Source organism: Triplophysa rosa, linkage group LG17 (genome assembly GCF_024868665.1).
Source record: "Triplophysa rosa linkage group LG17, Trosa_1v2, whole genome shotgun sequence".
Classification (NCBI taxonomy): Eukaryota; Metazoa; Chordata; class Actinopteri; order Cypriniformes; family Nemacheilidae; genus Triplophysa; species Triplophysa rosa.
Window position 1 is genome coordinate 8,017,681 of NC_079906.1, and position 14,734 is coordinate 8,032,414.

The window sequence follows — 14,734 nt, forward strand, 5'->3', positions numbered from 1 at the left end:
TGTTCCGCTCTTGATTTGGTTCCCTATTTAATGCCCTTGTGTTTTCTGTCTTGTGCTGGTTCATTTTGATTTGATTCATTTGAATTGCTTGTATGCGTTACTTGCATTGCTTCATGTCTCTGGAAAGACTTCAGTTCTTGCTCCAAGTTATTTCCTGCTTTAGTTTAGTCAAGTCAGTAGTAGTTTTGATAAGTGTTGTCTTTAGTCTAGTTTGGTTAGTCTTTGTTCCTGTCAAGTTTACGTGTGTTATTCCCCTGTGCTGTTGTTTTACCCCCTCGTGGGTTTTTGTTTTGTGTGTTTATAATAAAAGTCTTTGGTTTTTCACCATTTCTGTCTGCGCGTGACAGCAATGGTAACATGTTTCAATATTTTTACACAGGCTTATAGGAAGCCACAGAGATTATGTATTTTTATATGCAAACCCTGGAAGCGAGTTAGCATTTTAGGACTTCTGGTTCCATCGCCCATTACTCCATTCACGGAGTAATTACTTACCAGGGAACACATTTTTAATCAAGTTTGAAAGAGTTGTCAGAGGCTTGGTGGTGGTAACGTGGATATCGAGTGACCATATCATTGTCTGTTTATAGCATCATGTTATCTTTCTACTTCTGGCGATTGTATTTTGGCTTCAACAGTAACAAATGTTGTGTTAATTTGCAAAGATGTTCTTTATAGACAAAACATGTAAACCTTTGTTAATCGCAGAGCTTATGTTTTGTGATATTCCAAAAGTCTAATGGAAAAATGCATAGGCTTTCGGTCGAGGGAACCACTGCATCGCTAATTTCCAGGTTGGCCTACAAAAACTCGTCATCTCTGCGGCTCCCAATAGGCCCTTTTCACATGATGTTACGCATCTTCCACTCTGCCCTGAAGCAGTGTATCGTTACTTCCGCTAGCGCCTCAGAATGGAGTTTACCAAGTCCCTTGCACAGCTGCCACAAATACGGCTAGATGATGTACAACATCTTGCAGAAAATGTTTCGCTTACAATAAAATCAAAGCTAGATAGATAAAGGATACAAATTCTTCGTTAAACAGTACCTGTTTGATTATGAAGGTAAGTGTTTTGTTTTCTTTTTTGTTAGCGAAGGTGCTAGGATAAGTACTTGAATAAGTGTTCAGTCAGTTTTTTTTTCAGTGTTGTTAAATTCCAGCACGATGGCAAAACGGAAGTTCTTCTTCTTCTTGTTTGTTGCAAGACGGATGTTATGATACACTGCTTTGCGAAAAGGCGGAAGTTAAGTGACGTCATTGTGAAAAAGGCATATTAGAAGGTGTTTCTAGTTTTGGTTGATCTAGTAACAGTTAACATAAACAAACACTGCAGTAACTGACAAGACATATGCTGCTTCCCAATTCGCCTACTTATACTATGCACTAAAAGTATGTACTGTTTTTGTTTGGCACTGGGAAATACTAATAGGAAACAGAGCAGGCCGTTGTTGCCTAGAAAACAATGTGGCCATTAACTGTCACACACATCAAAATACAGCTCTTATTTCCATATCAAGTATATAAAGTCAAACAATTCACACTAGACACGGCTACTTCCTTGCGCCAACAGTCCCTGTTGCTCGTGTCGCTAGAAGTTGCTAAGCTACCATAGAAATGAATGAGATCATGTGCATCTGTCGCTGCCAGTGTGAACGGGGCTTTATACTATGTGGTGCGGTGTGGTTTAAGCATAGCTGAACGCCGCCGAATGGCATTTTTCGTTTTTAAAGGCCCATTGAGGTACTGCACTTTTTGTCAAATGAGACCCCCTTTAGGTTTCACCTGCTTGAAAACTTGAAAACAAAATTGGTCATTTAGGAAATATACATTTGTATATCTCCTGGCTAAAAATATCTGGTTAGCTGGCTGACCAGCTTAAACCAACTAAGACCACCAAACCATGTTAAACTGGTATAATTTGTATAAATTTCACCATGTGTTGCATTCTGTTGGCATCTGGTTTTCAACTACGGGCCCTGCTGTTGTACGAGCCCTACAGACAGAGAGAAAGAGAGAGAGAGAGAGAGAGAGAGAGAGAGAGAGAGACAGAGACAGAGACAGAGAGAGAGAGAGAGAGAGAGAGAGAGAGAAGAGAGAGAGAGAGAGAGAGAGAGAGAGAGAGAGAGAGAGAGAGAGAGAGAGAGAGAGAGGAGAGAGAGAGAGAGAGAGAGAGAGAGACAGAGAGAGAGCGTGAGAGAACAAGACACGAAGGAGTTTATTTTTAGCTGAGACCACCCGACGCACATTCTCCCCTTAGACGAAGAGAGGAAAGAAAAGAAAGACCCCATAATCAACTCACACACCTGCTGCTCCTCAATCTCCACCTTCACTCTCTTCAGCTTCTGACTACAGTATAAAATACCTACTCATCTCCAGACACAGCACAAACTCAAGCTGAAATCTTCTCCCTTTTCCTGAAGTAAGCCAAAATCTCTCCATCTTCCGCTCTGTTTATCCATTTCTCTCCATTCTTTCCTCCAGATACTTGCTCTTACTCCATCTGCCTTTCCCGCTCAATAACTTTTCCTGTCAATCTTTCTTGCCATGCTGGCTTCCTGTCCTCCCACGCCTGGTGTCTGATACCATATCTCACAATCTCTCCTTCACTCCCCTCCTTGTCTCTCTTTTTCTGTTTTATATTGTATTGTTTTCTCCCCCCAAACCCATCTCCTGTGCTGTATATCATTTCCCCTGTTCCTTCCTCTCACACGTTCTCTCTGTTCTTGGGATCTGTTACCACATGAGAGAGTCGCAGTGTTTCTCTAAATATAAAAAGGGAATGTGTGTGTTGCCTCCTTGTGTCTGGTCTCTTATATAAACCCTCTGATCTACCGCGAGCACACTGCTCTGTCAGTCATCCTGGTTTGGGACCGCCCAACAAATAACGGGAGTAAACGGGAACACAAATGCAAAAATCTCTTTCCTGAGATTAAATATTTAAAAGAGATTTCAAGAGAAAAGCACTAGGTGTAATTGCTTCCTGGCATGTCCTGGCCAAGTTCTGGACAAATCAGATGTGAGCCCTGTTTAAAAGGCCAACACGGCTGGTCACCAACATCTGTTTTGGGTGCTTTTTACTTTTAAATAGCATCACCATTCTGGTCCACTAGCAAGACCAGAATCAAAATTTGATCAAAACAAACCAGGCTAAACCAGCATAAAAATTGTAAAAAGGTATATCTGAACTTGAACTATTGTTACATCATAAAACGCTTTCATAACCTGTAAAATCCCCTTATGAAACAGCTGCCCTGTTATTCGCTGCAAGTCTATTTGGCTCTGGCCCCGTCCGTCTAGGATTAGACAAAATTAATCGACATGGAAAGCCTCTAAATCCTGCGTGTGGACTTCAAATCTTGAAAGGTCTGATCCTGACTGATCGCAAAGATTGATTGGATTGAGAGATGTCTGGCATTGTCTTGCAGGCCTAAATAAGAGGCTGATTGAAAAGTCAGATGGAAAACAGACAATAGGGGCTCTGCTGTTCCCAAGGTGAGGATTGAGAATACAGAGATGGGGACAGAGCAACAAAGAGGATTATTTTCCAAGCTTCTTCTCCTCTTTCAGGAAATCTAACTGGCCTGATGGCTCAGCTTGTCCCTGCCTCAAACGTGATTCTGATCTACAGTAACACGCGAATAAAGCGATGACCTTTTCAAAGAGAACGCTTCTGAACGTTCCTCTGCTCTCATAATTGTGGACAATCATGTCTACTGTAACCCCCTGATAGTCAATAGGAGAGACACTGTGTATCCGTGGTGTGTTAAGGTGACGAGATGCTATTTGTGGCTGCTTGTCTCTGTGGTGGCAGAGTGTGGAAAAGAGAGAGTGCCTGCTGGCTTTATGAAGTTGGTGCATCTGCGAGTGGGTGGACGGCAGCTCCATATGCACGTCTGGGTTGGGTGGCAGGGCTGCAAGGGGAGCACATCTATTTATTACAGTGCGTGTGAATATGCGGGGGGCAGTGAAAGCAATCCATCTGGTCAGTGCATCTTGTTTGCATGCACAAATGCCTCTGAGAGATTATCATGCCTAAATGCTTTTATTTATGCCATATTTGCATACAGGTCCAACATGATGTTTTTAAACTGATTATTATATACTATCTGTAATGTAATACTATCTAATGTAAATTAACCGGTCATCCTTTTGAACTTTATGAACTCTTATAGACTTGCCATGTGCACCAACCACTGCACCACAGCTCAGACGAGAGGTGCGATAACTTGAATGTAATTAAGCTCACAATTGTCACCTGATGTATGATTAAAAATGGAAAATAAATCTTATAGACTTGCATTGCTGGATGAACCCTGGCCATATCATGTAAATATCAACCTTACGGTACCTTAAAAAATAAGGTTTTTACCATATTGATATGTCAAATGTCAATATTTGGTGGTCTAAATTCCCATGAAAAGTTTCTGTTAAGATTTTTGAAGCATTTTTTTGTCTAAAGGTGCAGCGTTTAAAATTGTCATGTCCATAATGAAGAAATGTCACATACATAATATTTTTTTTCCTCATAAATATGCACACAAAAATAAAAAATAAAATCATCATTTGTTGGTTATTATTGCTTCTGATTTGTACATTTCAATTAACAGAATTCACACAAAGTATTTTGGTGCTAAAAAAGGGCATCCTTTTTACATGTCCAAAAGGCATGTATATTTCCCTCATAGAATAGAAAACAGCTGTAAATTGACTGATATGTTGATGTCTGGATGGTACTGTCAGGGAATCCATAAAAAGTGGGCAATTTTGACCAACTGCATAGCAAAACAGAACACGTTAGCAACCGCACACCAGTGTCCACAGCCACCACCCAGAACACCCTATCACCCAGAACACCCCATCAACCGCATAGCAACGGGTCAAAAACCTTCAGAATACTCAAAACTGCATTATAATGCCCTGGCAACCACTCACATTTTCATCTTTAACAAAACCTAGTTCTCATTCACAGATATGTCATTGCAAAAAATTTGCTTGCATTGGCATGTGCACATCACACAACAAACAGAATTTCTACAGAACATATGCATGCATGAGCACAGATGTAAAATACCCACAAGGTCATTCTTTTGAACTCTATGCATGTGTGATGCAAGCATGCGGCACCTCTCTGATGAATTCCGTTTATTGAATGCCACACTAAAAAAACCTGTTTCAATAATGCTTTTGGCTTGCTTCCTCTGCCCGACTGTACGCGCAGGTCTGTTGATAATGGGTCTACAGGGACAGGTTAGAGTCAATAGAGAACATGCGCCATTTCTCATCTGCTGTTAACAGCCGGCAGGTCAGTTTTCCCACACTGAAGGACTCCATGCTGAGGATTAAGTTCAGGGAAAGATTCGTCATTGGTGCATTGAACTTACACCCCAGTCCCTTCAGTTTTCGAGGATGTGAGATCAGCATTGTTTAGAGCAGGCGTAGTAGCACGTTTATCATAATAAGTGACACATGGTTGGTTGGTGAAGTGGTTGGTGAATCTCCATTCACAGTTCTCGTGCCACGTCTGTCACAAAACGTCAAGCTCATGCAGACCATCTGTGGGGGACTATATGATAACTTTGTAATATTAATGTGTTAAATGAGTATCTACTGCATTCATTTGCCATATGCAAGTCCAACATTATATTTTGGTAATTCACAAGTTTTTACAAGGAGGCTAAATCACATTAATTTATATGATCTATTCAAACGTTACACTGCGATCTGCTTTTGTGCCTGTGGCAGTTAGCTTTAGAGCTTCATTCATTCATGTTCTCCTCCCACCAAACTGCACAAGCCTTCGTTTATACCACGGTTATTATTCATTTACATTCTCTCAATTTATGTTTCTGATTAAATTCAGGGCTGCACATATCGCTGTTTCAGGTTCTAGGCTTACGCTTGCTTAACATTCAGAACCAAACCCTGATCAGAACTCAGAGCAGCGAGGCCAAACAGTCTGCTGCAGTCAGACGATTCAGTTACGGGCGAAGTATCTTAAAAGAAAGTACATCTCCAGTTTATGAGTCCAAATCAAACGAATACAACATCAATCCAGCACTGCTGCTTTGAATCTCAAACTAAAAAACATGTTAGGTTTATTAGGAATCCTCAAACAGAACAATCTGTATGTGCTCATGAGGCAGATGATCGCCACGGACCGTTTGCCTTAATATAACCACATGCAGTTGCTTGTAATCAGAGTGATAAAGACTGACCTCCCGACCAGAGGAAAATTAGCTTTGTCTTCACCGGCAGTGCCAGCTTTTGTTCACCATGGTACTGTTTTATTCTGAGTCCCCTTTCATTTAACAAGTCATATAGATTTCCCCAAATTATTTATTATTCAGCTTCTCGCTCACCTGGACCCCAATGAGGCCACTGTGTGAATGTGTGTGTTAGGGGACATTGAATTACCTTAATGAAAGAACCTAATCTATATCAATTGATTTGGTGTGAATAGCTAAAGACTGGTGTTTGGTTTCTGTAGTATGTAATGGAGAACACCATAGCCATGACACCCATGTCCACAAAATAAAGAGGTCCCATTTTTCATGATTATAGAAAAGTCATACATGTTGCAAGTAAATCTCATGTTTCATATTTTGGTCAACTATTCCAAGATCAATCTCAATTCAAGTCACTGTAGCAACTGGATTGAACACAGGAACAAATTATAAAACAGATTCACAGATGGTGTGCACTAAATTAATATTTCAACAGGTCCAATAGGTTCATCTCAAAATATCAAAAATCTGCCATGATTATTGTCAACGGGGCAATGAGCAAATCTAGTTTCTACATGTTAGATACGAAAGCTCTGGGGATGTGCACTGGACAGCTCCCCAGTGTACAAGCACTCATTTGTCAAACGGAGGACAGGATTTAATCCACAAAATTATTTAAAAGATGACATAGCCAAATTACTGAACATTTAATTGTCAAAGCTTTCTTAGAGTGAGTAAGGATTCTTAAAGCCAGAAGACAGCACACCCTAAGGTTTAAAACTCATCACTTAATCCCTGTGACTCACACACAGCAGGAAGCCACCCATATTAGCCAATACTTGAGCTCCAAATAAGTGTTTTTAATACTCGTCTTATTAAAAGTTTAAATATTTTAAAATATTCACAGCATTACACCAAAAGAAAATTGAAACAATAAAAATATGGGAAAATATGGGAATAAGCTCGAGATGCATAATAGACTAATAAAACATAATAAAACGTTATTTTATCTGTGCAAGTGTCCTTTTTTCTCACTAAATTGCGTGCAATTTCATTTGAAGAGACGTTTACCCATGGGTATTACAACAGACTAAATGCAGGGGCACTTATAGCGGCTTTAAAGAGCACCACATCTGTATTCCGTGGAGGTCTGTAAGTGTAATATATATATATATATATATATATATAATAACATATTTTCCATCATGGCACGTCTACATTTGAATGACATCGCGACCCCGCGCGCTCATATCAGCGAGCGCATATCAGACCAAGCTACAGTTCAAGTGAAATTATGTAACTTCACCACAACTCATTCTCTTATCATATAAAAGACAATACGACATAACATGCTAGTGGGTGAAAAAGCGTTACAAGTTTATTATTTCTCATATTAAATGTAATCGCTTGTTGAGTCCACCGCAACAGCGGCTAGGATGGTCAATCTGAAAATACAGTTTTTGTGAATTAAGGTGATGGATTACTCACCTGCATTATGTCTCGTGATGAATCCTCCTCAAACCCTGAGGAGAAATGTCTTTTTCCACACACTTCCAAGTGCACCAGCTTCACCGCGCCGATCCGTCAAGTGGAATGCTAGGGAATGCCCAAGCTACGATCCGTGCGCGTGCGAGAGAGAGAGAGAGAGAGAGAGAGAGCGCGTGCTCATACAGCTCGTGTGAAATGTGTCTGTGGGTTTTATCCATTTCATTACAATTATTATCCCGGCTAATTAAGAAAGAAGCGCGCACCCCAGCTGGTAGGATTCTCATCGTGTAGCTGCCATGTCGAAACCGTTAAGTGCCAATAAAGTGAAAAAGCTGTCTTCACCCTCCATATTATTGAAGAAATAAAATACATGGGCATTATAAAAACGAAGAGGTTACAGCCTCGCACATTATGATAACATTTAACAGTATGCGTGATTATTACAAATAGAATATATGGGAAAGATTAGTGCCATTTTTCATTCAAATCAAATACTTTGAGACTCCTCTAGGCAGTAATGATTCAATAAATCTAGCTGTGCCGTTTACACTAATAGCATGTCTTGATTTTTAAACAGTCAAGAGTCTGACTATAAATCTGCAGCTCTCAACCCTCTGTGATGTCACATGCTCTTTCTCTCAATCCTCGGGGAGGTCACATGTAGCCTCATCCCAGCATGACGACAAGTGCACTCTCTGCCAAGGACCCAGTAAGGTCTTGCAGGTGAAACGGCAGTCTTAGATGATTAGACTTGCCATCTACTCCGGATGACGATATGTAAGGCAGCAGGAGACAGGCAAAATATCTATCTATTCAAAAATAACCATTGAAAACCATTGATTTGCTCCAAACATGAAAGACAAAAGATCACCTATAGGAAATAGAAACACTGGCAAAACACTCAATAATTTATTAATCTAAGAATTATCTTTATTGATGACAAATAATTCTTTAGGAATGACAACCAGTTCCCAGCACTAATTTTAACAGATGAGCATGAATAACGCAAAAATGTCACCACACTGTAATCTCACTCTCTAGTAAAATTACAGTATCATATTTTTTATATTATAAAATAGATAAAAACAGCACTTTCTCTAAATCCAAGAAAACAGGTCCACATAGACTTCTAAAACAGGAACATACCAATTACAATTTGGCAAATAAGCAGAGACTATGGGGCTTACCAATTAATCAAACATCTCTCTTTCTGTCACACACACACAAACAAACAGATGTCGAAATAAACATGCAAGAAGCAAGCAAGACAAGTGAGAGGAAGCAGCAGTAGCAAGTGTTAAAAGACTATAGGATTTGGGGTGCAGATATTCAATGTGGAACTTAATTGCAAGTTATTCAGCATTGTGCAAAAAATGTCTACTCCAGAGGCACTTTCCCTGCAGGGAGTGTACATTGATTTAAAAGAAAATGAAAATTTATGTATAAATGTAAAAAATAAATGTATAAATATGAAGTAGGTGTCAAGACGTGTGTGGGAGAGAACCCAATAGCAGGCAGGCGAGGGAGACGAGGACTTAACAGACAAGATTGTATTCACACAAAAACAGGGCAAAACAAAAGACCCGCGATGGGGTACAAAACTGGGACGAGAAAAATAATAATGATAAATCACAACACAAGACTCACTGAACACTAGACTAATAAACACTTGACGGAGACTAAACTAACACTTACTACAAAAGACGAACGGAATCAGGAACAGGGAACATCCAACATGGAACGTGATCCAAAAAGCTCTCACAGGATACAGTGAGAATAGAGCGCACACACAACAGCTTTGAACACGAACAATCACAATGAACGAGCAACGAGACAGAGAAGACGAGGGCTTTTGAAGGGCAAGACAAACGAGGGATAATGACACAAGGCAGGTGAAGGTAATGGAACACGGACGGGAAGCAATACGCGAAACGAGAGGGGTGGGGCCAATGACAAGACATGAGAAAACACATGAGAAGTAAAAACATGGACAACTCATGGTTTTCTCGCATAAAACATAAGGCTTTGTCATGGCTCTACTACAGGACCAAGAAAATCATGACTAAGTGAAGTAGAGCCATGACAGTAGGTATATAGTACCCTAAAGAATTCACATTTTGGATAAACTCTTAGACCCTATGAAACCCTTATGCAAATGAAATGGCAATGTTGAGTGTGTTAATATGTAACATATAGTGCATGATGTTGAGTTTAAGCTTACTGTAAACCCTGATGTGCTATGTACTTACATAATTTTAAAAAATGTTTTCAGATTCTGGTCATTTATAAATTTATACTATAATTGTAGGGTGGATCAGGAATTGTTTCTGTATTGAGACAACTTACGTACTGCAGAATGACTGCTAAATGGCAGCTTGATTTCAACTCAGCTGGTTTCCACTCATCAGCTCAATTGAATTTACGAATTACACACCTTTTAAAAGCCCATAAGTCACATTAAGCATTAACATGTCTCCCTGTTGCTCATCTTAGCTTTCCCAAGAATGTCATTGTGAAGATCACATTAGGCTTAATTACTGGTTTGTATGGAACAGGAATGGGATTGGGGTGAAAGTGTAAGATTTTTATGAGCATAGCGCGTTTTAGTCCACCGGAAGTTCAGCTGCAGCCTATTGCAACCAGCAGTGGAATAACACATTAAAGGCATATTAAGCACAAAGCAAAGAGCCGTCATCCAGTCTGCACGTTATGTGCACTTGTAATTAGACCTCGATGTCTCTCAGTTTCAAGGGACAATGGTACCTGATGGCTAAGAAGTTACTGTCATATACCATTCCCCTGTGTTCCAAAGTCACAGTTCATGCATGTATCAGACTTACACTGTTGACTTTTAAGTCCAAAACAAGTTGGTTCTGAGCCTTTTATTCTAAATGTGTGAATAGTAGAAGGGGGGATTTATTCTGACAACTGAGAATGTTACTGTCACATAAGGTTCCCCTGTGTTGTAAAAGAGAAAAAAATCTCACAAAACCAGGCCTTGGACCTAGGATCTCTGGCAAAGAGCAGACACCTGCTCTATCACTAAAGACCTTTGGTTATTGGTTTAAGTTTATGATGAGCAGGTCATTGGTCCTGCTTCCCCCTCTTTTTTCTCATTGAACACAGGGGAACCTTATCTTACAGCAACACTCTTAGTTGTAAGAATCAGTTTGTCTTGCTTTGACGGACAAATTTAGCCCAAAACTCTGAGAACCTGCTTCTTGTGCTGTGTAAATGTGAGAGAAGTATGCATTTTTGATCTCATGAACCACAAGCTGTCAGATAACGTTCCCGCTTCTTTACCTGCCAAAGTTTAGCCTTGAAAGGTTTCAGTTTCCAGAAGGCTGCATCCAGTTGGCCTATTGGTGTAGTAGTTAGTGCTTTGGGGTTCTCATGGGCAGGTTGTTGGTTTGAGGCCTACCTGCATTTAATTTTTCTCATGGAACAAAGGGAACCGTATCTGACAGCAACATTCTTCCTTGTCAAAATACGTTCTCCTGTTTTGGTTAAAAAATGTTGTGATAGAAAGCTAAATCTCTGAGAACCTAGTTATGTTGTGTTGAATGTCAGCAGTGTGAATATGAGACTGGTATGAACTTGCTATCCCATGGAAAGTAGGGCAACGGTATCTGACAGCTGTCAGATACCATTCCCCTTCTTTAACTGCAAACGTTTAGCCTTGAAGAGATTCAATATCCCTCAGGCCGATTTAGTAGGCCCCCTGGTTACATGGTAAGTGCTTTGGGTTTCTCATGGGCTTGTTGTTGGTTTGAATCTTGCCTCCCTTTTGTTTTTCTCATTGAACACAGGGGAACAGTATCTGACAGCAACGTTCTTCGATGTCACAATACGTTCTCCTGCATTGGTGGGACAATTTAGTCATAGAAAGCGAAATCTCTGAGAACCCAGTTCTTGTTGTGTTGAATGTCAGCAGTGTGAATATGAGACTGGTATGAACTTGCTATCCAATTGAAAGTAGGGGGAACGCTATCTGACAGCGAAAGCTTAGCTGTCAGATACTTTTCCCCCTTCTTTAACTACCAACGTTTATCCTTGAGGGGTTTCAGTTTCCAGCAGGCTGCATCCAGTAGGCCTACTGGTGTAGTGATTAATGCTTTGGCTTTCTCATGGGCAGTTGTTGGTTTGAGGACTGCCTCCCTTTTGTTTTTCTCATTGAACACAGCGGAACAGTATATGACAGCAAAAACTCAGCTGTCAGATACCATTCCTCTTTCTTTAACTGCCAACATTTAGCCTCGAAGGGATTAAATTCCCAGCAGGCTGATCCAGTAGGCCCCCTGGTGTAGTCGCAAGTGCTTTCAGTTTCTCATGGGAAGGTGGTTGGTTTGAGGCCTGCCTGCTTGGCTGGAAAAACTGATATACGCCCAAAACTCTGTAAAGCTGACATAACTAACTGACATAATTAATTACATTTGTGTCACTGTGTGTTTATTTTAGTAAACTTTATTTTACTGCTGGTCGCAAGAGGCTGCAGCTGAACTTCCGGTGGACTAAAATCCGCTTTGTTCATAAAAAGCTCTTTTCGTTTTGGTTTTATTGTATATTCATTTATGCCTTTGAACAAACTGTGATATACACACAGATATGTGATATACATAAATGGTCATGAATAGGGTGGAATATGTTGTTAAAGAAGCGTTCGTTTTTGCATTTTTTAGTCTAAAACAAATAAAAAAATAATCTGAAAGTACGTTCAGGCAATCAAATCTGCTATTAACATGTTTTGTTTACAGTATGTATTAAGAATTCTTATGAATTATTTTAATTTATTATGAATTGTCAAATAAATACAATAGTATAGTAAATAGTATAAATACATATAGTATGTAATAGTATAAATATTAAAAAGAATACATTTATATTAATATATTTTTATTTATTTAGTCAGTCAGTTCTAACTAACATAAAAAACAAACAGTGATGTCTTTGGGAAATCACCATTTTAATCTAACAATAACACCAGGAACTACATACAATATCGTAATAAGAAAGGTGCAATGGGGGAAAATCAAATGCCATTTATTTTGTGATTTTGTGAACTGCTGGCTCATGTTGAGCATGTTGCAATTATGTGACACATATGTGATGCATTATTATTATACAGCAGTTCATCTCAAATAAAGCCTATCATGGTTTATAAATCTAGTTTTCTGGTCATAATCATTGACCAATCCAAGATCATTTTTATAACATCGATGATACATTTAACCGCTGTACCTGTATTGTGTGTCCCAGGATACTGGTGTGTGCACTTGTCTCCTGTCCTTCAGCATGCTGCCTCAATGCTCTTAACACTGTTTAATGAGTCCACTAGACCGATTCAGTGAGCACAAGCATTCTCTCCATTTTTCATCCATGCTCTTTTTCTACTGACTGAATGAATATTGCCAATTAAAATTTTCCCAGGGCAACCTAACCACCTCTGAGCAAAATTCTTATAGTGAACCTCTGTGAAGAAATACAATCTCATTCTTTAGGAACAACCTGCCATATCTATGACTATGCCTCATTTTGGTATTCTGACTAAATATTTTCTAACATTAATTACACTTTTTCAGGCGTTGTGTTGTTAAACATTTCCTGTTGATCATGTGTATAGTTAAACAGACAACAAGGCCTGAAGACTTCTCTTAGAGCGGCTTTGTAAATAACAGAGACTGAAAATGAGAGAGTAAGAGGCATAGAATATTAACTGCTACACATGAGGGTATTTAATTGTATAAATAGAGCCTAGAGGGTATTTTTAATATTTCTGTGATAATAAATCTTCTGAAGTGTAATCACTCGAAATGTGTCGCTCCTGTCAGTTGACAATTCGTTGTAAATTATTTCTTTTCATTTAGTAGTTCATTTCCATTCATCAAAGGCACATGTATAATGGGAACACAGCAGGCTGCTGCCTCTCTCTCTCTCTCTCAGGCTACATTTGCTTTTTTTGGTCCAGCAATGGATTAAATCACATGAAATATGATTATAATATATGTATATAATGTTCATAAACATAATGTTTAAATTTTACTTGTGTGGTTTTATGGATTGTTTTGTATGGTAAATTTCATTTTTGCTTTATTCGTAATTTTTGTGTATTAGTTTATAATAAAGAGAACAAAACAACTGCTTGTCATGTTTAATTACTTTATTATGTTTATTATATTTAATACAACTATTTAAAATATTTAAAATAAAACACAACTGTCCATTACGTTTCTCTAATCTGTTTATTCTTTAAAAGTAGAATATACTCTAACTGTCGACAAGAACAAACACACACGTATTAACACATATTCATTGCATTAATTGTCAATGTCCTCTAGTTGATCAAATTTTAGTTTTATGGAAAGTATGGAATGTACTAGAGTTGATTTTAGATAAAAGTAATTGATTACAAACTGATTGTATATTATATTAAATGTTCCCAAGTGTAGGTGCCTTTTGAATGAAGAAGATCTGTGAATCTAACTTTAGACGCATTTAAAAATAGCTGATGTTTCACTCGCCCGATTTGCATGTCACAGTTGATGGCTTATTTTTCCTTTCCTTTGTGCAGCCATAATCCAAGAACATAGATGAAATCATGCATTCAAAATTACACGGTCAGTTTGATTATCAACAATGCAAACCATGTAAAGTTTGGGTTATAACACATTAATGGTTTGAAGGGCTGTTGAACACTTGAGGACTAAACTATGACTAGACTAGTGAAAAGGAGAGAAGCAAAGTAAAAACAGAAAAAAAGACGAAGAAGAAAGGGCTGATTTTGTTGTCTTGGAGACTGTTGCTAAGTAGCAATTTCAGGGAAGCACAGAAACACAGTGAGCTAAAGGAGGAAGAGACTTTCTGAAGAAATGCAAGATTGCGACTTTTAATATTGTGCAGGAATGTGTATATTAGATGTGTGAGGAATGGATGGATGACAGACTGTTGAGAAATGTGTAGCCTGTGCGTGTCAATGTGGCTTGGAGATAAGTCTAGACTTGAATGACCAGAATTATTTTTAGCTC

General features: G+C 38.9%; 1 protein-coding gene across 1 annotated transcript in view; it reads right to left on the reverse strand.

Moving 5' to 3' along the window:
* The window catches only part of kcnip3a (Kv channel interacting protein 3a, calsenilin), a 62,305-nt gene extending 54,461 nt beyond the window's left edge, over positions 1-7,844 (reverse strand). The window contains exon 1 of the mRNA XM_057356673.1: positions 7,713-7,844. Within this exon, the coding sequence (XP_057212656.1) occupies positions 7,713-7,718 (6 nt within the window). The 5' untranslated portion in view covers positions 7,719-7,844. The remainder of the gene's footprint in view (positions 1-7,712) is intronic.
* Between the last annotated feature and the right edge of the window lie 6,890 nt (positions 7,845-14,734).